This window comes from Syzygium oleosum, unplaced genomic scaffold, assembly GCF_021117445.2.
Source record: "Syzygium oleosum isolate NSW1041296 unplaced genomic scaffold, Sole_v2.1 Sole_v2.28, whole genome shotgun sequence".
In the NCBI taxonomy this organism is placed as follows: domain Eukaryota; kingdom Viridiplantae; phylum Streptophyta; class Magnoliopsida; order Myrtales; family Myrtaceae; genus Syzygium; species Syzygium oleosum.
The window spans coordinates 145,286-173,097 of NW_026607512.1; the positions used below are offsets into that span (position 1 = coordinate 145,286).

At 44.1% G+C, this 27,812-nt stretch overlaps 3 protein-coding genes, 1 non-coding gene and 1 pseudogene across 4 annotated transcripts; 3 read left to right on the forward strand and 2 right to left on the reverse strand.

The window, feature by feature from the left end:
• The first annotated feature begins 8,193 nt into the window (after nucleotides 1-8,193).
• Nucleotides 8,194-10,797, forward strand: LOC115680756 (omega-hydroxypalmitate O-feruloyl transferase-like; annotated as a pseudogene).
• Nucleotides 10,798-11,018: 221 nt separating this feature from the next.
• TRNAF-GAA (transfer RNA phenylalanine (anticodon GAA)) lies at nucleotides 11,019-11,091 on the forward strand. The gene has a single exon. It is a non-coding gene; the product is annotated as a tRNA-Phe (tRNA).
• Nucleotides 11,092-14,371: 3,280 nt separating this feature from the next.
• On the forward strand, nucleotides 14,372-17,195 carry LOC115680653 (S-adenosylmethionine synthase 5). Its single transcript, XM_056303626.1, has 2 exons — nucleotides 14,372-14,528; nucleotides 15,762-17,195. Exon 2 carries the CDS (start codon nucleotides 15,767-15,769, stop codon nucleotides 16,946-16,948), a length of 1,182 nt encoding a protein of 393 aa, XP_056159601.1. The 5' UTR covers nucleotides 14,372-14,528; nucleotides 15,762-15,766; the 3' UTR covers nucleotides 16,949-17,195.
• Nucleotides 17,196-17,392: 197 nt separating this feature from the next.
• On the reverse strand, nucleotides 17,393-18,577 carry LOC115680655 (major pollen allergen Ole e 10-like). The gene is made up of 4 exons (XM_056303688.1): nucleotides 18,455-18,577; nucleotides 18,325-18,359; nucleotides 17,944-18,202; nucleotides 17,393-17,731 (listed from the first exon to the last, which is right to left on the reverse strand). Exons 1-4 carry the CDS (start codon nucleotides 18,528-18,530, stop codon nucleotides 17,703-17,705), a joined length of 399 nt encoding a protein of 132 aa, XP_056159663.1. The 5' UTR covers nucleotides 18,531-18,577; the 3' UTR covers nucleotides 17,393-17,702.
• Nucleotides 18,578-20,582: 2,005 nt separating this feature from the next.
• LOC115680656 (squamosa promoter-binding-like protein 1) lies at nucleotides 20,583-27,104 on the reverse strand. The gene is made up of 11 exons (XM_030604464.2): nucleotides 25,739-27,104; nucleotides 25,269-25,450; nucleotides 24,686-24,934; nucleotides 24,354-24,601; nucleotides 23,988-24,062; nucleotides 23,786-23,893; nucleotides 23,528-23,645; nucleotides 23,288-23,429; nucleotides 23,004-23,154; nucleotides 22,050-22,685; nucleotides 20,583-21,175 (listed from the first exon to the last, which is right to left on the reverse strand). The coding sequence occupies exons 1-11, from the start codon at nucleotides 26,338-26,340 to the stop codon at nucleotides 20,732-20,734; spliced, it is 2,955 nt and encodes a 984-aa protein (XP_030460324.1). The 5' UTR covers nucleotides 26,341-27,104; the 3' UTR covers nucleotides 20,583-20,731.
• Between the last annotated feature and the right edge of the window lie 708 nt (nucleotides 27,105-27,812).

The window sequence follows — 27,812 nt, forward strand, 5'->3', positions numbered from 1 at the left end:
CTAAATATAATTTAGGTGATATTGGATCTTCTCAATCTACCAAGATACAAAGTGAGAATACAGGTAAAATTAGTAGAGGGTACCAACTTTTATTACATAGATAAAAAAAAGCAAAAGGGAGTAATAGGAAATATTTCTGAATTAGAGATTTATCTAACCGTTTCCTTTAAGTTTACTGAATCCGAAGGTAGTACAGGTTTTTTAATTTTGGATTGGTGGAAGAGGCACGCAAGTCAATACCCAATCATTTCTCTTATTGCAAAACAAATTTTTGCAACCTCTTGTTCCACAGTAACGGTCGAACAAGCATTTAGTGCCGGAGGTAATATTTTGGACGAACATTGTTCAAGATTAGCTCCAGAATCAGTGAAGGCTCAAGCTTGTGTCGATGATTGGACGAAGGCTTAATACCGACAACAAGAGATAGATCGGAATAATGAATCCGAATTCTTTAACGACGGAGATACCACCGCTACCGGTACCCGTACTGGAACGGGTAGCGACGACTGAGGGTAAAAGAACTGTTGGAGTTGGCAAATATTTCGGGGACCCTTGTTTCTCATACCCGGCACGCCCACGTGAGCTTAGGGAAATCGAAGTATAATCCGACGACATGTGACCCCTACGCACGGAATGCGGGGGTTCGGATAGGCTTAGGTTTTGGGGTCATTTTAGGGCATATATATTGTGCTCCTTTTTTTTATAGATCATTGTAACGAATTGTAAGGCACTTAATGATAATTTATTAAGTTCAAGCCCCCTCTTTCTCTCTTTTTGTCCCCAAATTTGATTACAATTTACATTTTGATTACAATTTGTATTGAATAATTCATTATTTCATAATTTAATAATTCATTATTTTTTTATTTCATAATTTATTTCTTAAAATTTTAAATTATGAACCGGAACCGGCCCGGAACCGGAACCGGCCCGAAACTGGCCCGGAATCGGCTCGGAACAGGAACCGAAACCGGCCCGGAACCAGCAGGAACCGGAACCGGAACCGGAACCGGCCCGGAATCGGCCGGTTCATACATGGCCACAAACCGGAACCGCCGGTTCCGAACCGTGGCCATGACTAGGCCACATACTCACTGATGAACAGCAGGTGCAGGCAGTAATCCGCTCCTTGCCTCAAAGCTGGGAGCACATGAAGATCCATTTGACCCACAATGAGGGTATCAAGACCTTCAAGGATGCTATGCGGCATCTTGAACTAGAAGAGGATCGCCTCATGGCGGCTAAGCCAGAAACTGATATTTACTTTGCTAGCTCTAACTCGCATGGAGTTTCGGGCTCCAAGAGGAAGCACCCTGCTGAGTCAAAGAAGTGGAAAGGCAAGGGAGCAAGTCCTTCAGGGAAGAAACCGAGGCACAACCAACGGGAGAAAGGAAAGCGTCATTTCAAGAACAACATTTCAAGAGTGAAATGTTTCAACTGTGGAAAGAAGGGTCACTTTGCTCGCGATTGTGGCGAGCCAAAAAAGACTCGGGAGCCACAGACTATGTAGCGAAGGACAAAGAAGCTTTTGTGGAGTTCCGACGAATTCCACAAGGAACGAAGTGGATATACGTGGGGAACAATTCAAGAGTAGAGGTCAAAGGCATTGGCACCTGTCAACTACTTATGCGCGGTGGACGTACATTGTTCCTACATGATGTGCTATTTGCTCCGGAGATTCGTCGGAACTTAGTTTCGGTGTTGGTTTTAGTTAGACTTGATTTTAATGTAAACTTCCATAACAATGGTGTAGACTTGTCTTTAGGTACAAGTTATTATGATTCCGGATATTTTTTAGATGGTTTCATTGTATTATATGTTAACTATTATGAAGTTAATGTTAGTTATTCCTTATTTACATCATCTTATTCTTATGAGAATGATGTGAATGTGTGGCATGCTAGACTTGGTCATATTGGCCAACAAAGAATGAATCGATTGGCTAAAGATGGCTTATTGGGCAATATTAAAAAGGTTGATTTGCCCATATATGAATATTGCCTAGAAGGAAAAACAACGCGGAAACCATTTGGAAAAGGAACAAGAGCTGAATTTCTTTTGCAATTAATCCATACTGACATCTGTGGTCCAATGAATGTAAAAGCAATGCATGAGTCTGTTTATTTCATCACATTCATTGATGATCATATTCGATTCGGACATGTCGATTTGATTCTCATAAGTTCGAGGCTTTAAATTGCTTTAAAAGATTTATGAGCTTAATGGAAAATCAATTAGACAAAAAAATAAAAGCATTAAGAACCGATCGAGGTCGAGAATATCTATCTGATCAGTTCAGAAATTTATGTGATGAAAAGGGAATAGAAAGACAACTGACTATTCCACATACTCCTAAACAAAATGGTGTTGCGGAAAAAATAAACAGAACCTTAATGGAAATGGTTAGGTTAATGATGGCACAAGCTAACTTGCCCATCACTTTTTGGGGTGATGCTTTGTTGACTGCTACCTACATACTTAACCGTGCGCCTTCTAAATCAGTTGCTTCTACTCCATATGAGTTATGGACAGGCAGAAAGCCTGATTTAAGCTTTCTAAAATCTTGGGGTTGTGCTGCCTATACTCGTGAGTCTTCTCACAAGTATGGAAAATTAGGCCCAAGAGGCAAAAAGAGTTTTTTTATAAGATACTCAGAGCACTCAAAAGGATATGTATTCATAGGTGAGCAAGAAAGCGAAAGTATAACTGAATTTGAATCACGGGATGTCACATTCTTAGAGAATGAATTTCCTAAAAAGGGCGAAGTAGGTGGAGATTACTCACTATACGAATCTGTGGATCGTGATAGTGAAGTTAGTGGGAGCATTGTGACAAATGGAGAGTTGAATGCAACCCAGTCTCAATTGCAACCACTTAAACAGACGACACCACCGTTATCTAATTCGAGTGGAAGCGCAATGGAACGTGGTGAATCATCAGGAGTACAGCATTCCATACGACAGTCAAGTCGTAATAGGATTCCCCGTCGACGTTTTGACATTGAAGGAGAAGCTTTCATGATCGCCCCACAAGATGAAGATGAGCCGAAGAATGTGAACGATGCTCAAATGTGCCCTGATAAGGAAAAATGGATACATACAATGGAAGAAGAAATTGAGTCATTAAGATCAAACCAAGTTTGGGAATTGGTTGACCTTCCAAAAGGACGCAAAGCCATTGGGAACAAGTGAGTTCTCAAAATAAAGCGTAAGGCTAATGGCTCAATAGAGAGGTATAAGGCTCGCCTTGTGGCAAAAGGATATAATCAACAGGAATGAGTTGACTTTGAAGAAACTTTTTCTTCTGTGGTTAGATTTACCTCTATTCGCCTTATTCTGGCAATAGTAGCTAGTATGGATCTTGAATTACACCAAATGGATGTAAAGACTGCATTCCTCAATGGAGAATTAAAGGAACAAATTTATATGGAACAACCTGTTGGTTTCATTACAAAAGGCCAGGAGCACAAATTGTGTCGACTATTGAGGTCGATATATGGCCTTAAGCAGTCTTCGAAACAATGGTATATACGTTTTCACAATGCCATAATGGCATATGATTTTGTAATGATTAGTGAAGACAATTGTGTATATCAAAAGATCCAAAGATCAATTTGTGATCTTATCATTATATGTTGATGATATACTAATTGCTGGAAGCAGTATGGAGTTTGTTAATACAGTCAAGAATTGGTTATCTTCCAATTTTTAGATGAAAGATATGGGTAAAGCTGCATACATTCTTGGAGTTAAGATTTCAAGAGATCGCTCAAAAAAATCCCTATCCCTTTCACAAGAGACGTATGTGAATAAAATCCTTGAGCGATTCCGTATGCAAGACTGTAAATCAATAGATACTCCTATTGTAAAGGGCGAAGCATTAAGCGACAGAATGTGTCCTAAGACTTCACAAGAAAAGAAGCACAAGAGACGTATGTGAATAAAATCCTTGAGCGATTCCGTATGCAAGACTGTAAATCAATAGATACTCCTATTGCAAAGGGCGAAGCATTAAGCGACAGAATGTGTCCTAAGACTTCACAAGAAAAGAAGCAAATGGAACAAGTTCCATATGCTAGTGCTGTCGGAAGCTTGATGTACGCTATGATGTGTACAAGACCTGATATTTGTTATGCAGTTGGAATGGTAAGTAGATACCAATCCAATCCAGGTCAAGTACATTGGATCGCCGTCAAAAGAATTCTGAGATATCTAAAGGGAAGTGCCGACTATGCGCTGACTTATCAAGAAAGTGATCTACACCTTGAAGGCTATACTGATGCTGACTGGGAAGGAGATTTAAAAGAAAGGAAATCTACTTCTGGATACGTGTTCTTACTGAATAATGGCGCCATATCTTGGAGTAGTAAGAAACAACAGTGTGTAGCCTTATCTACAATGAAAGCCGAGTTCGTGGCTCTATCAGCAGCGGCACAAGAAGCTATTTGGCTTGGAAGATTTTTGGATCACTTAGGTGTTACTGAGAATGCTGCAAACCCAATATTGGTCTATTGTGACAGCCAAGCAGCAATAGCGTACACTAAGGATCCCAAGTACCATGGAAAGACCAAACATATAGATATCAAATATAACTATGTCAAGGACATGGTTGCACGAAAGGAAGTAAACGTGAAGTACATATCTACACAAAGGATGATAGCAGATCCTATGACGAAGCCGATTCCTAGAGAAGTTTTCCATGGTCATGTGAGATCTCTAGGATTGTGTAGAATATGATGTACTGAATATTGTAATTTTCCCTGAATGTTCACTATTAATGAAGTTTGTTATTATCAATACCTATAAGTTTGTATGACGTTTGTGAATGCCGATGCTGAGTGCATTATATTGAAAAGGTATGTCGGACAGATGAGAGATTAGCCCACTCACACGGGTAATCGCCTCTACTCACTGTATGATGAATAAAGATGAGATAGTTTTAAGCTTGTTATCTAGGTGATAATTGAGAGCCCAAGCTTAAAGCATGGACATCGCCTTAACAGAATGTTAAGATGAGGACATATAGATTATTATGTCCGAAAGTGAAATGACCCACATATTTCACTTTACCTGTCTTTAATGCCAAATGTAAGTTCTGATAGACGCTTATGAATAGAGTAGATTTGTGAACTTAAGTTAGGCATTGAGTATGTCTAAACTATCATCTGTACGGTATTGAGAGTAAAGACATACGTTCTATTGGAAAATGAGAGAATACCGTAATACGTATTTCATATTACGTATGCATGGGACGACCGATAAGAGTTGACAAAAATTATGATCTCAATTTTTAAGTCGTGTGAGACTCTTGAGGAAAATAGTTTTTCTCAATTAAAGTGTCCTCACGACTCTTACTTATTCTCAAAATTTCTATTCAGTGTTTGCTATCTTAGGATGTTGCCGATGATCATGATAATTCGGTCTAACGGGGCATTTATGATGTCACATTCTATATTTGTATTCACAGGTCGACCAATTATGATTTTGAGTAAATCATAATTGTGAATACAATATACGAGATACTAAAAGAGATCAAGAGAGATAAAAAATGTGACTGATTAATCTAGGGAACTGCATACTAATTCTACTCTGGATAATGCCCAATTTGAGCTGTTATATATTCCTAACAGATGTATAATAACGAGCTCTCGTAGTATGCTGATCGCACGGATTATTTGCCAATATGAACTTTGCAAGGAAGAGAGTTGTGTTTAGCCCATCGTGGGCGAGTGGGAGATAAAAGACATAATGGGTGGACCGCCCAATATGGGCTAAACCCGGCCCGTGAGCCACAAGGGCCCACAAGGTAGTTATTTGCCTATCACTATAAATAGTAGGTACCCCTTGAAAAAACTAACGTGTTTTTCCATATGCAAAAGAACACACTTCTTCGAACATAACGTAATCTCTGTTTTTCCTTCGGAACGCAAACGACTACGAAAGACGATCGAAGAACTCTCAAGCGCAAAGTGGCACTTAATCTGTGACAATACCGGGTATGTTCGTTGTGTGATATGCCTGTACGATTGGTGATACAAGTTGATGGTCATCGGGCACATTTTCCGCATTAATCGCATTCGTTTCGAATATGTTTCCAATGTGTCGTTCGGGGATTTAGTTTTCCCAATAAAAGTAAAAGATGAATGAGAGAGAGCGAGCAAGGATCGCGAGGCTCAAATGAGCGAGGGTGAGCCACGAGCGAGCGAGGAGGAGGTGAGTTGCGAGCAAGAGAGAGAAATTCGTGAAGTGTCTGAGTGAGGTTGAAGAGAATAGAGAAAAAGATGATAGCTAAGGAAAAAACTATGGTTTTTTTCTTTATGAAACCAGTTCCAAATGCGGTTCAGTTGGTTCGGTTCCTGGGTGGTTCTTCACTCGGAAACAAAAATTGGACCAGTTCCCATCAATTCCAAAAATTTGGGACCGAGAACCGGATCAATTCCATCGGGAACTTGGAGCTGGACCGATTTTCAAGGCGGTCCAGTTTGGTTGCCTAGCCCTACGGGGGTCCATGGTATTGGCCGCACCATACGTACAGTCCATAGTATTGGCCGCACCATACGTACAGCTAATAGCCTAACACCATCCAGGTCAACGCTCAATACGCTATCTGTACATACATAAACAAACCTACTCAAGGACGGCACATGTATTGAAAATTACACACATCTGGTGAAGTGTTTTGTCAACATTATTCAGGTCAACGGTGCATTATGCTATTAAACAAAAAAAATGGCGCTGAATGAACAGGTAAGAGCTCCATCGGTTGAATCCATTTCCATTTTCTAAGGACCTGTTCTTATCTTCTCTCGCAGATTATCATTCTTTTAGCCAGATTCTCCCTACGATAATATATTCCTCCTCAACCGGCCATGTGAACAAGTCTGTCCTTTCGATAGGCTAAGGAAAGGACACGTTGAGGTGTCGAAGCGGCATAAGTATATATCGGCCAATGATAGAATAAATTTGGAAGTCTTGAACCGAAACTCAAGGTTGAAAATGGTGGTTTAAAGAATAGGAGATGTGAAGTGATTTATGAACGAAAGTTGACGGAACGTATGTACTAACAATTCGGGTAGTACCTCCCGTTTTTGTTTGTTTTTTTTCCTATGCACCCCAATATTCTCGATACAGATCCTCTGGATGTCTCGATTGATTACGATCGGGAATCTAACCGTTGCCCTCTCTCTCTCTCGTTGCCGAAGTCAAGCTCATCGCCAACGGTGGACGAGTTCGATGTCACTCTTAGGACTTTATGCGAAGGCTATGATCTCGACATCCATAGAGGACTTATCGAAAGAGAGAGAGTTGGCGGGGGAGGGGGCCAAATGTTGCTATCCCATGGAGGAAATAACTAATGAGACTAGAGTAGGAGAAGACATATATTCATCCCAGTAAGACAATCACCTAAGTTTAGCTTAAAGGCTTTGTGCAATAAGATAATTGACATTCCACCACATCATCCTTTTACCGAATTTTTATGGAAACACGCATGGATCTATGAGATTCTCTCTTTTATTTTTTTGCATTTGCAAATGGGAACCTGAATTAGTGATGAATGGAATGCGTAAACGCAATGTATATGTGAGTTCATGCTATTGGCCCGTACCATACAATAAAGGAATTACGTTTTTTTTTTTTCTCATCGGTCATACATACATTATTGTTTGGTGAACTGTTTGATAATTTCATCTAGGTGAATTTTCATTAAGCTACTTGGTCATACATACGCAAACCTAGTTGGTAACCGTAGATGTAATAAAAATTCACATACTTGGTGAACTCTTTATTAATTTTTATGCAGGTGAATGAACATGTATGAGTTCTATTGGTTTTATCCATCTCCATAGGAAGACCTGTTCATATCTTCCCTCACAGCTCACCATTTTTCTGGTCAAATTTTCCTAGCAAGACATGTTTCTCCCCCACTTGTCATGCGTACATGTCAGTCCTTCACCTACTTCATCGGTCTATATAAACAGTCAGTCGATCTTCCTTCTCTGCCCTGCATTGAGAAAACAACCAACCTTGCAAATTGTCATATCTAAGTTTGTGCGCTTAAGTACGTGGCTTCAAACTTTAGTCCATTGAATGCAAGAAAATTAACTCTTTCTAGGGGTCTAGGGTTTTTTCTCTCTCCCTCTCTATGGTAGGCTTTTGTCTCATGAATTGTATATATGAACGTGCAGGCTTTTCAACAGTGACGATGGAGGTATTAACGATCAACGGCGGCGCCTTGAGCGTGCGGAAGTTCGAGCCCGTCATGGTCCAACCTGAGTCCGAGACCCCCGACAGGTTCTACTGCCTGTCGAGCCTCGACCAGGCCATTCCCTTCACCATGAAGATGATCTCCCGCTACTAGAGTGGCGGCGATGACATCGTTGACGTGTTCAGACAGGCTTTGTCCAAGGTTTTGGTCCTCTACTATCCACTCACCGGCTCCATGGCCATCAGCCCGGAAGGAAGCTTCATCGTGGAGTTGACCAAGAGGGGCGTGGCATTTGTGGAGGCGGAGGCCGATTGTAACATGGAGATGTTGGGTGACGTCCGAGTTCCCGCTCCCGATGTCACGAACAAACTCATTTACTCCGATCCCAAGGCCAAAACCAAACTCGAAACACCCTTATTAACTGTACAGGTTGGGCAATATATATATATAACCTAGATCTATCTGTTCATGTCAGAGGAATTGCAGTATGATTTTTAAAATGACTAACGTGCATAAGTGACAAAGTATTTCCACAACAAAGTCGATCAAATGACACATATACATCTAAAATCTATGATAAGCATAAAGGGCGTGCATTTAACTTTTTGGTGGCATTGCACACTTTGATTTCTGATCACGGTTGATTTGATTAGAAAGTGTAGTTATATTACCGATAAAGTGAAGAGGATAGTATGTCGACTTCATTCTACCGCTGGATTTTTAAGAGAAAAACACATTAAAAAATGTTACTTTATTCTATTTTTTGGTTTTTTGCGATGTTGTCGGAAAATAAATCTGTGTTTCCCAAAGAGTGCTATGAAACTAACCGGTGAATGTATGATCTTTTTGCTATGTGCAGACCAAGCTTTTTGTCATAAGTTAACCCGACCCTGTTTTGTATTTCATTTTAACCATAACATTTTCCTCTATTCCTGATTGCAAAATAGTTTGTCCAATTATGGTCCATTACAAATATTTGAGCATCACCACATCAATCTTTAATCAAGTTTGCACGTGAGTGATGTCCATATTTATAACCTATAGAGTCAAATCCTCCATTTTTACTAGGATGGATGAAAATACAACCCTTTTGATTTTGCAGTACCTTTGACATAGCTATATTTATACATCAATAACATACATGAGAGACACAGATGCTTCATAATAGCACCTTCTATTCAAATCAATAATGCATGGAAAATGTTATCCTCTTGAGAGAATATGAAGCAAATCATAACATTCGGCATGGTTGCTTAGCTAGATTGAACGACGAAAACCGCTTGTTAGTGTCTAAAACAACGGGCCCTCGACACGACTCTCCCCGTATAGATATTAAGATACAAAGGGTCAACGATGCTGTAGCCATACAGAGCCCCAATAACTTAATCACTGATTGGTGCACTTTCCTAGTCGACCGTTGACTATTGATTATCGAACACGTCCCCGTATCGAAAGATGTCGTCATCTTTTCGTAAACCCAATTCAAATAGTTACAACCTGGTCGGATCTTAGTGTAATATCAAGAGGCTTTGTAAGGGAATTATGAGTGAGTGATGAATGGTGGTGGATCGGTGGGAAAGCGAAGATCTGACGATATAAGATCTAATAAAAATATTATTCGTGCCGCGACCGTAGTTGCCTCACACGCACTCATCTCTCCGTAACCCTAACGTGCATGGTAATATCAGGTGACGAAGTTCAAGTGCGGTCGATTCACCCTGGGCATCGGAATTAGCCACAGCCTCGTCGACGGCGTCTCCGGGATGAACTTCGTCAACTCGTGGGCCCAGATCGCGAGAGGGAAGCCGGTGACTGCCATCCCTTTCCACAACCGGACCCTGCTGAAGTCGCGGGTGCCGCCGCAGATCAAGCACCCCTACGACGACTTCGTTCAGATCACCGACACGTCGGACACCGAGTTTCTGTACCAGCGGGAGCCCCTGGTGCACAAGCTCTTCGTGTTCAGCGCCGACAGGATCGCGGTGGCCATGAAACCGGCAGTGTCCGAGGGGAAGGTGAAGACGCCAAGAAACTGGCGGTGTCCGAGGGAAAGGTGAAGAGCTGCACGAGCTTCGCGGACGTCACGGCGCTGGTGTGGCGCGCGCGGAACGAGGCGCTGGGGATGAAGCCTCACCAGCTGACGAAGATCCGCATAATGGCCGACTTCAGGTCCAAGTTCGAGACGGAGCCGCTGCCCGAGCACTACTTCGGCAATGCCGTGGTCACGGCCGCGAGCCTCTGCTCCGTAGGGGAGCTGCGCGAGAGGGCCCATCTCGTTCACCGTCGAGCAGATACAGAAGGCGGTGGAGCTGCTGGACGAGGACTACGTGCGGTCGAGGATGGACTTCGTGGACACGTACAAGCCGCAGCTGTCGTCGGTGGGCACGCTGGTGATCAGCTCCTCCCGGACCCGGCTGGCCTACGGGATGTCGAACTTCGGGTGGGGCGACCCGTCGCAGTTCGGGTGCGGAGACCTGGCGAGGGGAGCTGTGCGTGTACTTCCCGGAAGGGGAAGGGAAGGAGGGGATAGCGGTGGTGTTGGCCTTGCCGCTCTCGGCCATGAACGCCTTTGAAGAGCTGGTCCAAGTTTGAAGAAGACTGGGATTGATGATGATGATGATTTTTTTACTTTCGAATGCGGCAAAAGTTTCCTCTTTATTCGGATCCTTTTTAATGTAAGCGCGGAAATGGAATTTGTACGTTCAGCGAGTTTGATGTTCTTCCAAAAAAAAAAAAATTCCCATTTCAAATCGAAATGTATGTAATTATTTTATTATTTGAAATAATCCATATTGAATGGTCAAGTACAACCGGCGGGGATAGCTCAGTTGGGAGAGCGTCAGACTGAAGATCTGAAGGTCGCGTGTTCGATCCACGCTCACCGCACTTCTCTCTCTCTTCTTTTGGGCTCTCTCGATTGAAGTTTAGAGTTTTCAAATCACGGCCCATTGGCCCAACTAAAAAGGCCAAGCCCATTATCCTCGAGCTCCCTTCTGTTTTTGCAAAATTTGAAAGCGCCACTCGTCGTCCTTGAGCCATTTCACTATGCTCCCATTGACTAGAGGCCACCAGAAAATTACCCGATCGGGCTTTTTTGTCTTTTTTTTTTTTCTAATGGACAAGATGAATGTGCCGTCTACATAGCTCTCTCTAATCAGCACTCGAGATCGAGCTCGCAGCATTCACGGCTGCTCGCTACTTGAGCCCGTGGCAGCCATGGTCGCCAAATTCGGGCGGCATGACGGCGAGCGACATCATTGACGTCGGTGGGGGTGGTATAAGGGGAAAAGGGCAGTGGCCGGTGGTGGGGCGGGCGGTGAACAATGGGGAGAATTCTTAATGCATATGATTCAAGATTAAGGTTTTGTTTGTTTTTCATTTTCTTCATGTTGCTGACTTTGCATATGCCATTACATAAAAATATCAAGCTGGTCACAACACGACATTTGCACTTTGTTGCCTATGGCCCCGTTTGGTTTATCATTGCAAATGGACTTCGTGACTCTAAAGTCCCTTGGCTAAATGCAAAAGGCGCTTGGTTTGTCGTTTGCTCAACTTTGAAGAAATGCAATTGTATTTCCAAAAGGCCTTTGGCCCAAGATAGATTCAGAGGTCCTTTGGAAAATAGCATTATCAGAATGCAAAATCTTGGCACTATGCACCGGTACTGTTCATCTTCCCAATGGTTTTCATGACCGGAGCTAGAAGGAGGCCGGGAACCGCCACTGGAGGGGTCACGCAACCCAAGCAACATTGCCTAAGTTCCCATGAATTCAAGTGGCGTCGCCTGGGTTCTCGCAACTCAGGCAACAAAAAAAAATGTTTCACATGAAGGACATGGTATCCTCCTCCTCCTCCTCCTCCTCCTCCTCCCCCCGAATTCTTACCTGTGATGATTAAAAAAGACAACAAGATGTTTCACACGGGGGACATGGCGTCACGAATGACAAGTGGATGTCCACGCGGACAATTTGATAGGACCCACCACTCTGTCAATGTCAATGGCTGCTCCATGCGCTGTTGAGTCAGTCGGATGGCGAAACTTCAGCAAAAAGCCCCTCCTCCTCCTCCCGAGTTCTTCTCGTCTGCCGACCGACACGTCATCCACCAAACCCCGGGCGACTGCCACGTGTCGGTGGCCCGAGCTCGTGGGAGGAGGTGCGGGGTCGATCTGACGGGATGCCGCACCTAGCCGGAGCCTCGGCCAATCCCAACTGCACCCCACTTTCCCCCCCTTCCCCTTTTCAGTTTTCAGTTGTTGCCGCGTCAATCGGAGGAGCCGAGCCGAGCCTTGCGGCGGCGGCTCCACCAACCGGCTGAGACGGCGACGTTTCGGTCGCTCCGGGTTGGTGGCCCAACTCCCGCGTCCGACGACGAGGCGATGGTGGTGCTTCAACAACGTCCGACTTTTGACTCCTTGGACGGTTGACCTCGTTTGGGCAGCAAACGGGTGAAGAATTCCAAGGTTTGGGAATCGTGTCGTGGGTTTCATGATAGTTTGAAGATCTCCTTTTTTAGAATAGCTTTGGGATCGATTGTGATGCATTGCGAGGGATTCGGATTAGGATTACGTATCGATAGAATGGAAGAAGAATCGCCGACGGGGGTGGAAAGTCAACCCGTCTTTGGTCCCGGACTCGGTCGAAGGGCATGCGTTCGACGAATGCCGCGATTCGATCGGTTATCGCGTGCAATGGACGCTGTGAACCGCGGGAGATGGTAGGGTTTTAAACGGGGTGAAGTTATTACCACATCATAAGGTGAAGGTACCGGCTGAGTAGGAAGGGTTGGTTCGACCCACGAAAAATTTTCGATGAAGGACCAACCATGAAAAAAATGGATTTTTATTGGATTCGGTGTTGAACTCCGTTTGTTTCAAGAAAATTAAGTGATTTAAAAAACGTTTTCTTAAAAATGATCGTTTATATCGCTTGAAAAGATTGGCCAAGGAAAAATGTCTTCATTATCATTAACAATTTATATCTAAATGTTTTCGTGAATGATGAAAAAACTTCCGTTCATTCATTTTCATAAAGGATATAAACGATCATGTTTTCCTAAAAATGACCATCGTCATATTCCGCATGTCGTCGTAGGCGCGAGCACAGAAAGAGAATACATAGGATTGATTGGCGTCGTTAAATCGGATGGCGGTACTATTAATGTTGCAGCATGACAAAGTTACAACTAGTAAAACTAGTATTTGCTCATAATGTTGCTTAACTTTAACTAGTCCTTTGCCAACATCACCGTCCAGTACAGTGACAAAATGGCACCACCATGTTATATCTGTCTGCCAAAAAGCATGCTCTACCGACCAACCCAGCTAATGTGAAATCGAAGATGTTGGTACAAACTTTCACTTTCACTTTCACTTTACTTAGCATCAAACAGAGATCACTATTCTTAACCATACTTAATTAAGCGGATTCATCAAAGTTTGGGAGCGTTTATATCAGAAGCCCAGGTCAAATTATAATCTCCCACCTCTAACAATAATTCTCGTGGGGGGGCACGCCATTTCGCACGACGGGACAGCATCGCTACCCAAAGGTCTGGAAAAGGAGCAAGCTTGCTCCACGTGATTCTATCTTTGAGAAGCGGATGCTGATTCCTATCACACCCCCCAACTTCGTGGTCGGCCGACGCGTCGGAATTGCCCAATCATCACCAAAATTACCATACCGAGTATCGATTCGCGTTGATTCGTAAGCATTAACGTCGTTTCTTGTTAGGTTCGGTTTTCCCTCTCTAACACAATACACGCTGTGTTCGAGTCGTGCTGTCGCGTGATGTTGACGGTGGTCAATCCGACCACCCGTGGGATCCACCCTCGGCCCGAGCCAGCGGGCTCGAGCCGGTAAGCCGCGCGACCGGCCGTGGTTGGTGAGAAACCGGCGTTGCCCGGTGACCTTCAACCTGATATGCTCCCGGAAGGTAAACGCCAGCCAATAGAGAGAGGAAGAGATTTTCCTACCTTTCCCCGGTTTTAATTATATGGAAACAGAAGAGGTCATCAATCATCCTCTCTCAGTCTCACCAACCCCAACCAATCCCACCTCTTAAAGTAACTGGGAAGATCCGACGGCTGTGGCACAGCGAGAAACACCAGCCGTGAGATCCCCGAATTCCTACAACGCTGCAAGAACGAGCCGCAACCTCCCCGACCGGTAACCGGTGGTTGTGGCCATTGTTATAAAATCCGTGGGTTGCCCGAGGACAGAGTCGTCGTTGTGTCATATCCTCGGTCTGGTTGCTCCGCGCAGGGAAAACAGGGGGAGGACAAAGCCAGATTTTTTCCTACGCTACAACGCTAGCTACAGGTACCCTTTTCTTCTCCATAGCCTTTACGGCATGAGAGCAGCATCTTTTCTTCATCGCTTCCACGTTAACTGTCATTGTGCCTTATCTCATCAGATCTTGCAGCAGCAATACAAGATGGTAACTTTTTCGTTATTTGGGTTTAAGATTGCTGGATTTGGTTCTGGGTCGTCGTTGTCGTGTCGGCTTTTTGGTTTGTTTTCTTGCGCGAGAGGTGTCTTGAAGTCCTGTCTAAGTCCCCGCGAAGCATCATTTTGTTGGGCAGATCTAGAATTTTGTAGGCACAATCTGAGAGTTTGAATTCCGACTACTTTTTGGTAATTGCGTATCTCTGTGACTGGCTGAAGTTTTTCGTTATAGAACATAACGTGCTTGTTTAGCGATTTTGGATCTGTCACTTGGTATGGTATTTTACTGAATGTTCATTTCATTTTTGGGCTTTTGCTAAGCTAAGGCTTTTTTTTTTTTACTCGTGTAACTGAAGTCAACTCTAGCAGATTTCGAGTGCATTTTTTATTATCTCGTTCCTCTGTTTTAGCTGTTTGGGTTAACTTGAGAGGGGTCTAGGAGTATTCTGTGTCAATTGGTTGTTTTCCATGAGAGTCTACCAAATGGGTGCCTTAAAACCCCACTTTTTCGGGCTGTTGTTTCGCAGCATAGGAAATAGAAAGAATATTTCTACAAATATAATGAAAGATGGGTTTATGAAGTGTTAGGCCGAACTCCTCGTGTTCGAATGTGACTGATCTAAGTGCAATATCAAATATCAGATCAGAATCTGTCATATTGTTCCATGCATCCAAAGCAAATGGTCCTGTTTAATCGCTCATAAAGGTTTCTATCAAATTTTTCCACCTAGGCTAGGACAGTGTTTATCTAGAAACATGCGAGCATCCGATGATTTCGCTGGTTGAGTTCTTTATTGGGGAATCAGTGTAGATACTCGATTCCTAATTCCTTTCACGTCCTTGTAGTGCCTAAAGAATCTGGTACTATTCCCCTGTTTTCTTAATGGAGTTTTGCCTTTTTGGTGGATAAGAACTTCTGAAAAAGTATAAAGATCGTATCCCATTAAATGGTGAAGTATCAACCAACTTTAAGGCATTTAGGAACCTGAAAAAAATCTTGTCTTTAGGTGTTGATTGAACAGTCTTTCTTCATATAAGTGTAGCTCTCTTAAATACAAGCATAGGACTAGAGATTTAACTCGTGCAGTTTCCTGTTACGCGTCTCAGGAGCAATGGAGACCTTCCTATTCACCTCTGAGTCTGTGAACGAGGGTCACCCCGACAAGCTATGCGACCAGATCTCTGATGCCGTGCTTGACGCCTGCCTCGCCCAGGATCCCGACAGCAAGGTTGCTTGCGAGACATGCACGAAGACCAACATGGTCATGGTTTTCGGAGAAATTACCACCAAGGGCGACATCGACTACGAGAAGATTGTTCGCGACACTTGCCGTACCATTGGATTCATCTCTGATGATGTCGGTCTAGATGCTGACAAGTGCAAGGTCCTGGTGAACATTGAGCAGCAGAGCCCCGACATTGCCCAGGGTGTCCATGGCCACCTCACCAAGCGCCCTGAAGAGATTGGTGCTGGTGACCAGGGCCACATGTTTGGGTATGCCACTGATGAGACTCCTGAATTGATGCCCCTGAGCCATGTCCTGGCAACCAAGCTCGGAGCACGCCTCACTGAGGTTAGGAAGAACGGTACTTGCCCCTGGCTGAGACCCGATGGAAAGACCCAAGTCACTGTTGAGTACTACAATGACAATGGCGCCAGGGTTCCTGTCCGTGTTCACACCGTGCTGATCTCGACCCAGCATGATGAGACAGTCACGAATGACGAAATCGCTGCTGATCTCAAAGAGCATGTTATTAGGCCTGTCATCCCCGAGAAGTACCTCGATGAGAAAACCATCTTCCACCTTAACCCCTCGGGCAGGTTTGTAATTGGTGGTCCCCATGGTGACGCGGGTCTCACCGGCCGTAAGATCATCATTGACACCTACGGCGGCTGGGGAGCCCACGGTGGTGGTGCCTTCTCAGGAAAGGACCCCACCAAAGTGGACAGGAGTGGTGCCTACATCGTCAGGCAGGCTGCTAAGAGCATCGTAGCGAATGGGCTTGCTCGTAGATGCATTGTGCAGGTCTCCTATGCCATTGGCGTTCCTGAACCTTTGTCCGTCTTCGTCGATACTTACGGCACTGGGAAAATTCCTGACAGGGAAATTTTGAAGATTGTTAAGGAGAGCTTTGATTTCAGGCCAGGAATGATTTCCATTAACCTGGACCTCAAGAGAGGTGGCAATGGCAGGTTCTTGAAGACCGCCGCCTACGGTCATTTTGGAAGGGACGACCCCGACTTCACCTGGGAGGTTGTGAAGCCCCTCAAGTGGGAGAAGCCTCAATCTTGAGACCCCGATCGTGGTTCGCTGCTGGTGATGCTTGCTAGAGTATAGTAGATGAATAATCTGCTTGTCCTGTTTCTGCTACAATGTCTTCGCAAAGTATGAGTGCCCTAATGTTGTTTCTGATTTGCATATGGGCAATGCCCCTTGCTTTCTTTCTTTCTTTTTTTGCCTTTCTTGATATGTAATTTGTTTGCCATATCAAATATGGTTATTCTCGATGTGTCACGGGATTTTTTTTCTTTTTATGAAATCGCTGGAACTAAAAGCTGTTAAACAAACACCTTACCAAAAAAAAAAAAAAAAAAAAGCTGTTAAACAAAGCGATGTCCTCAAATATACTCATGGAGTTCTTCACTTAGCCCTCTCTCTCTCTCTCTCTCTCTCTCTCTCTCTCTCTCTCTCTCTCTCTCTCTCTCTCTCGTGAGGCAATGTGCACGCCACCTCACAGATACAGGACTGCTTGGCCCAAATGTTAAAAATGGCAAGTGAAACTTCATAACAAATGTCATCGGTATGAATGGAGAACACTTGCTGAGGAAATACCTATTTGCCCATACTATCCAAGCTTTCCTCTCTTAAACCCACTACAATAGCTGGATGAGAAGACAGACATGTCCTTAACACTACCAAACAAAAAAGAAACATTATTAACTATGATCAAGAAAAAAGAAACATTATTAACTCTAAGGCACTGGTTTGTCAGATTGAAGTTCATATTGCTCCTGTCTCGTACTCTCAGGCTCTCCATCGGTAGCCATTACACTGGATAGATGCAATTGCCAGTGGCTGTCAGAGAAAACCAAAAGCTTACTTAGTCGTGAGTTTCTTCGAAGTTCGAAAGCTTGTAATCCTAATATGAGAGACAACACTTCTTGAATTACCAATATTATATAGAACCCCAACTTGTTGGGGAGAAAAAGAAATTTCCCTTTTGAACTCTTTGAGATGTATATCAAGTGAACAGAAGTTGATGAAAAACAATTGAAGATAACACTTACAAGGATCGGCTGTTACGATTATGGCGGAGCCGTTGAAATGGCAGTCCCAGGGGTGCTTCCCCGCTGCTTTATAGTAGAGGTTCATCACGACCGAAGCATGCGAAACTGCATTGTCGGGATGGAAGCAGCTTCCACCAGGTTGAATCAGCTCACAGTAGACCCCGCTATGGCGGCAGCTGTAGTCTATGTTGTCATGAAGCCTATCGTTGTTGGTGGACGGCTTCGCAATGCACCACGTAGCACTGGTCTCTTTTGCCTCCTGGAAGAGAAAACATGTTACTTGAGGTTTTTCTCAGGAGGATGAAAGAAGTGCGACTCTAGGAAACTGCTTAGAGGGACTAGGACAACAAGCCATAGGAGACAGTAAGTTGGGGAACTTACCTGCAGCTTCCTTTCATTATCAAATGTCCTGGATTCTGCAATAGTAAGCGAACTTGACGTTAGAAGGATGAAATATCTGCTAAACAAACGATACTTGTGCTGTTTTATGTGAAGGTTAAAAGGAAATGACCGATGCAAGCAGTAACAGCCAGGAGAGTCACGAGAGCAATAGGAAGTAACGTGATGGATTTTCTCGTCGCAGCCATGTTTTTGAAGTTGATTGGCGAGCTCTGATGAAGAAATGTAGTTAAGCCATGAATGCTCGACTATATATAATATGAAAATGATGCACAAGACATATCACACCACATACATTGAAGAGAAAAATAACAAGAAATGCCCTTGAAGATTAATAACTAGCTCATTGAAATTCGTTTATTCTCAGATGAAAAAGGTTCATATTCACCGATAAAAACAAGTTGCCCGAAACCGACAAAATAGACCGCAAATTCGTGAAATCTAAACATGAAAGGCACAGTGCATCTCTTGCAAGCAGGGTTACGGTTCATTTCCGAATGGACAGCGTCACTAATCTATCCTTTTGTGCGTTTGATCTACTAAAAGAAAACTAGCACTTGTTTTAGATTCGATTTTGCTGGAGTCATACATGACGAGGTTCTGGATTTTTCCCTTTTCTGCTGATTAATGTGCTTTTATGTCTTATTACAACTTAGCCCTGTACAAGAATGGATGCATCCTGACGCCGAGACTGGAAAGACTGAACAAGTTGATTATGCATTTGATGATTTAACCGTTCAAGATTTCTCGTTTACTTGCCGTCTGGATCAGGTAACTTGTTCTTATAATCTCCATTCTCCAATATTGATGGCGGCAAACGAATCTAATGACTTTCTGTCAAGCGACTCCTAAAGTGAAAGAACACAGGACAACACCTCAGGAAGAGGTTGCAAGCTTGAGACAATATTGCATGACGGCTGATTAGGTACACTAATGAACGGCTAATTATCTCTTCCATGCCTAGCCTGTTGTTTTGTACATGTCGTGTTCACTCTCTACCTACTCATTCAGCCGACAATACTTTCTTGTCAAGAAACAAAAAGCAGACAAACAAAAATGTAACCAGAGAGAACAAAAAGATCGTTCGTCGACCATCTCTTCTACCTACTCCCGATGGACGGTATTATCGCGTGACGAAACTACGAGAGGCAGCAACTCGGCCCACACCACGTGTTGCATAATGGAGAAATCCGTCAAAGAATAAATTATCTTTGAGTCGCACTCTTGAAAGTTGAATTCTTTGGTTTATTTAGGCTCACAAAAAGAAAAACGAAGATGGATTGATGTCATGAAACTGCTTTTTCAGAGGACGAATAACAAATGACCAATTTCCAGTACCATGACAAAGCCAGATCCGCAACGCATTACTACTATATCTTCTTCGAACTTCGAGGCTTTCAATTCCAAATTGAAAACAATTGCATGAAAGAACACGTCCACCATCTGTCCCTTCCCCAGTTTTTCATATTCGGAAATACTAAGATTGAGAGTCTTTTGCTCTTTTGAGTTATATTTAAGGAAGGGATAAGTGAATTAAAGGTCCTAAAACTTGTAACTAAAGTGTAATTGACTCCTAAAACTTGTAACGAAAGGTACAATCCAACCTAATCCTTGTCACAAAAGTGCAATCCAGCCCTAAAATTTGTCACAAAAGTGCAATTGAGTCCTAAAACTTTCAAAAAATTCATTCTAGTCCTAAAACTTGTCACAAAAATGCAATCGAGTATTAAAAATTTTAAAAAGTGCAATCAAGAGAGGACTTAATTGGACAAATTTGACGAATTTTAGAACTTGATTGCATTTTTTGAAAATTTTTAGACTCAATTACACTTTCTTGATAAATTTTCAGACTTAATTGCACTTTTCAAAATTTTATGACTTGACGATATTTTCGTGATAAATTTTTAAACTTCTAATGCGGTTATCCCTTTAATAAATGAGGGCTTGTACAGTCTCAACGGTTGAGCTAGGCTTAGCCTCACTTGTTATAAGGACAACCCAACAAGTGAGTTCCACATGTCAAACTGAGAATTTCTCAAAATCTTGGAAACAAAGGCCTATCATGCACACAATTGGTTGTGGCTTTTAGACTCAGAGTGGTCAAAGCCAAAGGAAGCAAACTGAGCAGGACAAGTAGATAGAACACTCCAATGACGTCCAGATCCTTCAGTGTGAAGAGTACGCCGGGGGGGGGGGGGAGGGGGGTGGTTTGGGTGGGTGGTGTCGTGGGGGTGTAGAGAGAGAGTAAATATGTCCATTGTACATTTAAGAAATCTTACAATCTTTCCAAGTAATAATTCTACATAGATTCTCAAACTTTACAGTTCACAGGAGCATACAAATAATACAAACACCTAATTATTCTCATCACGGAACGAACTCACTGGCCTTAGCTTGATCCGTACTCCAACAATTCCCACCTGAAGGGCCGGAACACGTAAAGGACTTCCGGGCAGCTCTTGAATAGAAGAGCCACGCAGACACAAACTGCGGCGATGGTCACCATCGACAGCATTGCTGGCCTGTACAATAGTGACCTGCTTCTCATACCATAAGCCAGCTTTTGGCTACACAGCTTGCAACTCTGATGAGCGAGCTGCAGTTCCGTCTTTCCAATCTCAAAGCTGCTCGTGGTTTCTTTATTCTGCTTCTGAGCGCCATTGCTGTCTGGGACCGCATCTGGGATATCAAGAACCACATGGGGCAGTGACGGTCTCTTGTTGATTTTCTTCTGGACTAGGTGGATATATGAGTAGTGGCCACGCAAGCGAGCATAATCTTCTGGTGTGGATCCCGAGCTATCTCGAGCAGTTTTCCATGCCTCAATACCAACCTGAATGGCATGTTGAGATATCAATATATGGATTGCTAAACCCTCAGTTCCGTATGCATTTCTAAACCCACAAAAATTACACATTATGTTCAACACTGGAGAAGAGATGCACAGAAGCGACATAGACTACATTAACCCCTATGATGTTAAAAGACCAACTAAAAGATCTCAGATACCAAAGCATGCAATGATGAGTAAAGATGTCATCGGCACAAATATCATGCTGCCATTGAGCTGCTTCTCTCTCTCTCTCTCTCTCTCTCTCTGCAGTTTTCCATGCCTCAATACCAACCTGAATGGCATGTTGAGATATCAATATATGGATTGCTAAACCCTCAGTTCCGTGTGCATTTCTAAACCCACAAAAATTACACATTATGTTCAACACTGGAGAAGAGATGCACAGAAGCGACATAGACTACATTAATGATGAGTAAAGATGTCATCGGCACAAATATCATGCTGCTATTGAGCTGCTCCTCTCTCTCTCTCTCTCTCTCTCTCTCTCTCTCTCTCTCTCTGATGTCATCGGCACAAATATCATGCTGCTCTCTCTCTCTCTCTCTGTCTCTGATGTCATCGGCACAAATATCATGCTGCTGTGTGTGTGTGTGTGTGTGTGTGTGTTAAGCACGATCTTACCAGCTTAATGCTAGTAAAATTCAAGTCACCTCTCTCTCTCTCTCTCTCTCTCTCTGCTAAGCACGATCTTACCAGCTTAATGCTAGTAAAATTCAAGTCACCAGTTGAGGTTCCAAGACTGCTGACATTGATTATGCAACGGCGACACGCTATCAGAATTTATGTTTCAGGTTCAGAATTTCCATCCACAAATCACAAGCACTCGGCCAGATATTAGTCACAGAAGCATTACCATTCCAGGGTCATCAGTTAACGCATCCAGTACATCCTCTGAATCATCTTTACCGGCAGCAATGTGAAGAGGTGTCAACCCTGCAGGGCCTACAGCATCAGGTCTAAACAAGAGGTTCTGATGACTTCCATTGATCAGGGACTTCAGTTCAGATTCTAATCTTTCTGAGACACTCTGAGGTACGTATCTCAAAAGAAGCTGAACAAGAGGCCTACAGTTTCTCCTCACAGCCCTGTGAACGAGGCCCATCTCAAGCACTGCACGATATATTGAAGGGTGCTTCCCTGCACCAACTGTTCCATCAAACAGAATATCCAAGAGCTTCTTTACCACCGCACACCAATCATGATCCATGGAGAACTCCATGAGCCACTTAAACCGTTTAAATGAAAACAAGTCAGCGTATGGATCCAGCTGTCCCAATCTAGACCTCAACCCACTTCTATGAAGAATCCAACCCATTTCTTGTATGAATTCAAATGCTTGATTCTTCGCTGCAAATTTCGAAGTCCCATGATCATCCACATCAGCTTCAATGAACTCCAAAGCATTCTCAAGTGAACGTATCTCCAAGCACACATCACTCTCTGCTACAATGAAAGGGAAGAAGCTGCCTGGGAGACCACAATTTTCGACCTGGACAAGTTCCAAAACATGCGTCTCAGCTCATATATGGGCATAACAACCATACACATGTAGAACGATGCGAATGCAGACACGATAGTCAAACACTTTAGACAAAACCTCTCGGTCGAGCAACTCACTTTAAGACAAGTTTAGGCCACCATATATAATAAACCAGTTTAAAAACTCGTTTGCATCTGAACCAGTTTATGCATTAAATATGCAATCTATGGCTGGACAAGCCACTAGTTATATGCTTCACTGCATTTGATATGAAGTCCATTCTTGTAGGATATCATTAAATTCAGAGAAATCATAAAAAAGAGACACCTCGATGAATCCCCTTCCAGTCACTCTCGGGATAGAACAAGAAAATTTAACACATTGGAGTTCATCTTGCTCCTCTAGGCTATCCTCCTCATCCATCAACTCCAGAGTTGCTTCTTGAACTAGATACGTGCCTTCGAGAGCACACAACAACCTGAACAGGATGACATTGAAGAATATTAGAACATTGATGAGCATCATCTGCTACTTGCTCAAAAGGTCAGCTTAACCTCATCTTAATGTTCGGATGACAGTTTAATGTCTATCAACATTATGAATTTCCATACCTTGTTTCAGGGTGACACATGCTAAAGCCTTTAACCAAAAACTGAGTTGTTTCAGAAGACGATGCGGCGATAGGTCTAATGCTCATAATTCTACTGCAGTTCATACTCCTAAGACACAATGATGTGTCAACAACAACCTGACCTGCATGGTGAAATTACTTCAGAATGCACATTCTCCAATACATAAAAAGTCGTTTGCATATTAATTGATGGGATTAAGACACTATAACTTCTACAAACCATTGTAGATAAATGCCATTTGATGCTGCAATCTGATATACATCCATCCAGTCTTCCAGAAAAAGTCATCTGAGACATCCAGAAGCCTATTTAAACTGGAACTCAGGTCGTAGCAAAGCTACAATGGGCAACAAAAAAGAGAGAGTAAGTAGAGCAGCTCGTAGGACTAAATTAAGTTCATTAGAGACAAGGCAATATCAGACTGTGGTCAGGGACAATGAAATATCAGCCCTAGGATAACGAGAGATAACAACTCACCTCCTCCCAGGCATCCTCGTCTTGACGAAGATAAACTGTAAGAACAATACAACCAGGCCTAATGTAGCTCTCAATGTCAGTAGGACTGTGAGATAGCCAGTCGAGTATCTGAAAATTCAACCATTTTTTGGTTATGAGAGTTCCTGAAGATAAAAGAACTGTAACGCTATTGTCAAAACCAATTCCAGGGCTTAAGGAGTACCTGTGCTCGTAGGAGAAGAGGAAAATCATTGGGTTCTTTCCCGAATAATTTGAAAACAATTCGGTCTGTCCGGCTCTGAAATAGAAGAAGAGACAGAGTAAGCGTACACGAGAGGTGCAACTTAAATAAGGCTGGACAGAGACAGATGTGACCGAGCTTGTGGTAATAAAAAAATAAGTGTAACGTAAGCTCTTGGAATTCTCTGAAACATACAAGTTACAGAGCTCACACAATAGAGCAAAAGCTAAATGCTTCATGATCACCCGCTATCTTATCGAGCATAACATGTGCAGTTAGTTGTGAAACAAAGGCATCCCACCCGAAGACCTTTAAGAACCAGATGGAAACTTAAGAAGCTGTAAATACCTGGGTGTCACCGCTTGAACTAGAAGGTGATTGAGCAGATGCTGAATCTGAAGTCCCACTTGTCTGAGGTGGGCTAGACTGGTGAGATTCTTGTTGCATCCATGAAGGACAATCAAGAGAACTGGTGCCCAAATTTGCAGGGACAGGCGACCTGTCAAGGTCCTCCATGCCATCATCGGAGTCAATATAAGCATCATTCAGATCAAAGTTATTCAGCTTGCTCTGCCCTCCGGTTGCATCTCTGCCATCTGCAAAGGATTCAACACCAAATTCTATTGCTAAGAGAGTTTGGTTTTTTTATCTCTGAATCTATTATCCAGACAGAAACCTACCTGCTGGTATTTGCGATGCAGGCCCTGCAGCTTGAGGTTGAACGAGCCTTGAAGGTCCTTCAACACCCTTTGAGGACATGGGAGGAACCGATTCTGATTTTGCAAGAGAGGCTCCACCATTGAGAATAACTTGAGATTCCTGTAAGAGGCCAGATATGTTCCTTTCCCCATGCCCGCTAGTGCCATTGGCAACGCTTCTGAGAATATGAGATAGCAAATCCTGATCTGTATCTTGTTTTGACTGATTGGCTGCACCCACAAAAGACAGTATCAAAAAATAATACCACTCGGTCCAGCATAAGTTATGCACTTTGTAACTTCAGACCAGCAACCAAATCATCCGAGTACTTTCACTTCTCTTCATAGTCCACACAACAAAAAAAGAACTGTGCACCAGGGTGGATGCCATATTTACAAGAATGCAAATCTAATTGCAGTTTAATGTAGCTTACCCTTAAAGTACTTGTCCCCCAGCCACGAAAATCTCAAAAGAAATAAATGCTGGTACCAATGAAAGACAGTGCGGAACAGCAGAAGAATGCAAGAACTGGTGACAAGAAGGCGGAGCCATATCAGTACTTACAGTGCATAGACGACAGTATCTTCAATAAGCTCATCAGCAGATAACTGCTAGCCTGCTCATCGTTAACGGAATTTGCATTAGGGGTTGCTTCAGGATTTGTTTTCCTCCTGCGTTTATTGTGGCCAGCTAAACGTCTGCGACAACTTCTCTTTCCTTCATCAAATTCTTGAAGGGCATGGAACCTGTCCCATTAAGAGTGGATGAAGACAGATTCCACATGAACACACCATATCAGGACACCCATAAGAATAAAGGAACTGACGGCATTAGAAAAATTAAAACTTTAGTGGAAATCATCAATCGAAATAAGATAAAAGGACAAACGGAGCTATTTCGGCAGTGAACAAAATAAGGTGGATGCCGCACTTACGTCGTCTTTTTAAATTATAACCTATCATCAACTGATAAAGTGGATATACTGCAAATAGCAAGAAAGGATACGGTAAAGATCTTACAGGCACTCGACTTACCTACTGCACTGTTGACAAAACCTCTGCATGATGTTCCCCACAAGTGCTTTGGTGGCTTTGGAGTGCATCTCACATACCTTGTGCCGTCTATGGTAGTCCTTTGCATTACTGAGATCAGCACCACAGTCTTCTACCTGACAAACTGCTCGACTTGTAGAACCTCCAGCAAGCTTAGTCTTCTTCCCACTATTCCCTTCCCAAGATCCCACATCCCTTTCAGGAACTGGAAAACATTGCCCTCCGAGCTTCAAAGTGAGGCCGCCAGCTTTATCATCCAAATTATCATCGTCCTCAACAACAATGACCCTCCGACGCTTCTCGAGCTCCCTCTTTCCATCATCAGTTCTCAAATTGACTTCATCGGAGCACGACGACGAGCTATTGGACGAATTGCCAGCTGCGGGAATCCGATTCTCGAGCGGGAGAAGCTGCCGGCCAGGATAATCAGACGAAACCGGATTCCGCTGCCTAGCGACGAACAGATCGCCGTCCCACTTCCAATCATTCAAATCCCATTCTAAACTCCTCTTTCCCAACGCACGCAAGTCAGCCGGAGGCAGCCCGTAGAAATGACGCGCTTGCGCCTCGACTCTAGCCTCCATCTCCGGTCACCAAGATCTCCCAAAAATCCTCAGGCCCGTACGGAACCGACCCACGAACCCAGGAAGAAGACCCAAAACTACGACAGCTCGAAGAAATCAAAACCCGCTCGAATATCGCATCAAACCACGGAAGCACCCCCCAAAAAACGATCCAACCCCAAGAAGTTTTCACCTAATCAGCTTCAGTTCTGCCCCAAAAGTCGAGAAACAGTCCACAGGCACATCCATGTTTCCAATTGAGAGCCACCCACATAACAATCGGGCCCCTAATCAACAGGCGAACCCCTCAAGACTCCAACTTTGAAGCTCGAGGACCATGAATTCGCCAACCCGCAGCGCGACCGTACTACCCCACCACCAACAACACATCAACAACTCAGGAGGGGAACCAACCACACGAAGCAAAAGAGCGAGAGCGAGAGCGAGAAGCCCCGTACGAACTTGCCTAGGAGCGATCGGAGCCGCGGGGATCGGAGCCGCCGGGGGGAGATCGGCGCCGGCGAGGGCGGCGGTGCGCCGCCGGGGAGGGGAGGGGAGCACAGATGCCGAAGGGGGTGGGGCAAGTGGGGGGGGGGGGGGGCGGCGCGAGGTTCGGGTCGTGATGCTGATGGGGGAACGTGCGGCCTCTTTGATTTTCTCTCTCTCTCTCTCTCTTTCTCAGTTGGAGTGTAGAGACAGAGAAAGGGAGAAGAGTTTTGTGGGTGGTAATGCGGTGTGGCACGGCATATGGTAATGGCGTACACCCACGCACAATCAATCATCGCTCAAAAGGAGGAGAGGAGAGAGAGAGAGAGAGAGAGGAGGGAGGGGCCCACCGTTGTACGCCGCGTGTCCCGCACCTATAGGAGGGGAGAAGATGCCCTCGCCCCCCCTTTTCTTTTTTCTTTTTTTTCTGTTGCTGGGTGGTGCTGCTTCCACTCTCGCGCCCCGAACGGCGGGGGGGGGGGGAAGGATCCGCGCGCTTCCGTGCGCCCCGGCGGAGGCCCGGGCTCCGGCGGCATCGCCGGCGTCGGGGTTCGAGACGAGGGACGGAGCTCCGGGAGATCTGGCTTCGGCGATGCCTGCGCGTCGCGACCCCCGGCCCGGACCATTGGGGTTTTTTTTCCGGAAACCCTGCCGGCATGAAATCCGATACCGGCGCGAGCGGCTTCGGCGCCCGTGCCTGTGGAAATTTCGTCTCGCCCGGTTGGGACCGGGTCGAAGTGAGGTACACATTGAGAATAGTAGTAGGTGCGCATTGAGTCCCCACATCTAGAGACGATTCCAAAGGTTCCGATTTTATGTCGTGATCGAGCCTCCGCAAGTCTCCAATCGAACCAAGTTAATTAAGGGAGAACTAGCCACTGGGGTTTGCCCTAGTGGCCATTCTTCCTACTTGAGAAGGTGGAGGTGAAGAGTTCGATTCTCCACCTTCTCATGGGGTTAAGGGTGGGGACGTTTAGTTTCGATTCACGCTCTTCGAAGAAACGGGG

Excerpts from the sequence above, each read along its gene's own strand:
- LOC115680656 (XM_030604464.2), bottom strand. The coding sequence starts at position 26,340 with ATGGAGGCTAGAGTCGAGGCGCAAGCGCGTCATTTCTACGGGCTGCCT. Across the intron at positions 25,451-25,738 it reads TTTTGTCAACAGTGCAGTAG|GTTCCATGCCCTTCAAGAAT; the intron begins GTAAGTCGAGTG and ends TTAATGGGACAG. Across the intron at positions 23,646-23,785 it reads ACGAGGATGCCTGGGAGGAG|CTTTGCTACGACCTGAGTTC; the intron begins GTGAGTTGTTAT and ends TGCCCATTGTAG.
- LOC115680653 (XM_056303626.1), top strand. The coding sequence starts at position 15,767 with ATGGAGACCTTCCTATTCACCTCTGAGTCTGTGAACGAGGGTCACCCC.
- LOC115680655 (XM_056303688.1), bottom strand. The coding sequence starts at position 18,530 with ATGGCTGCGACGAGAAAATCCATCACGTTACTTCCTATTGCTCTCGTG. Across the intron at positions 18,360-18,454 it reads GGCTGTTACTGCTTGCATCG|AATCCAGGACATTTGATAAT; the intron begins GTCATTTCCTTT and ends TTACTATTGCAG. Across the intron at positions 18,203-18,324 it reads ATAATGAAAGGAAGCTGCAG|GAGGCAAAAGAGACCAGTGC; the intron begins GTAAGTTCCCCA and ends TTTCTCTTCCAG.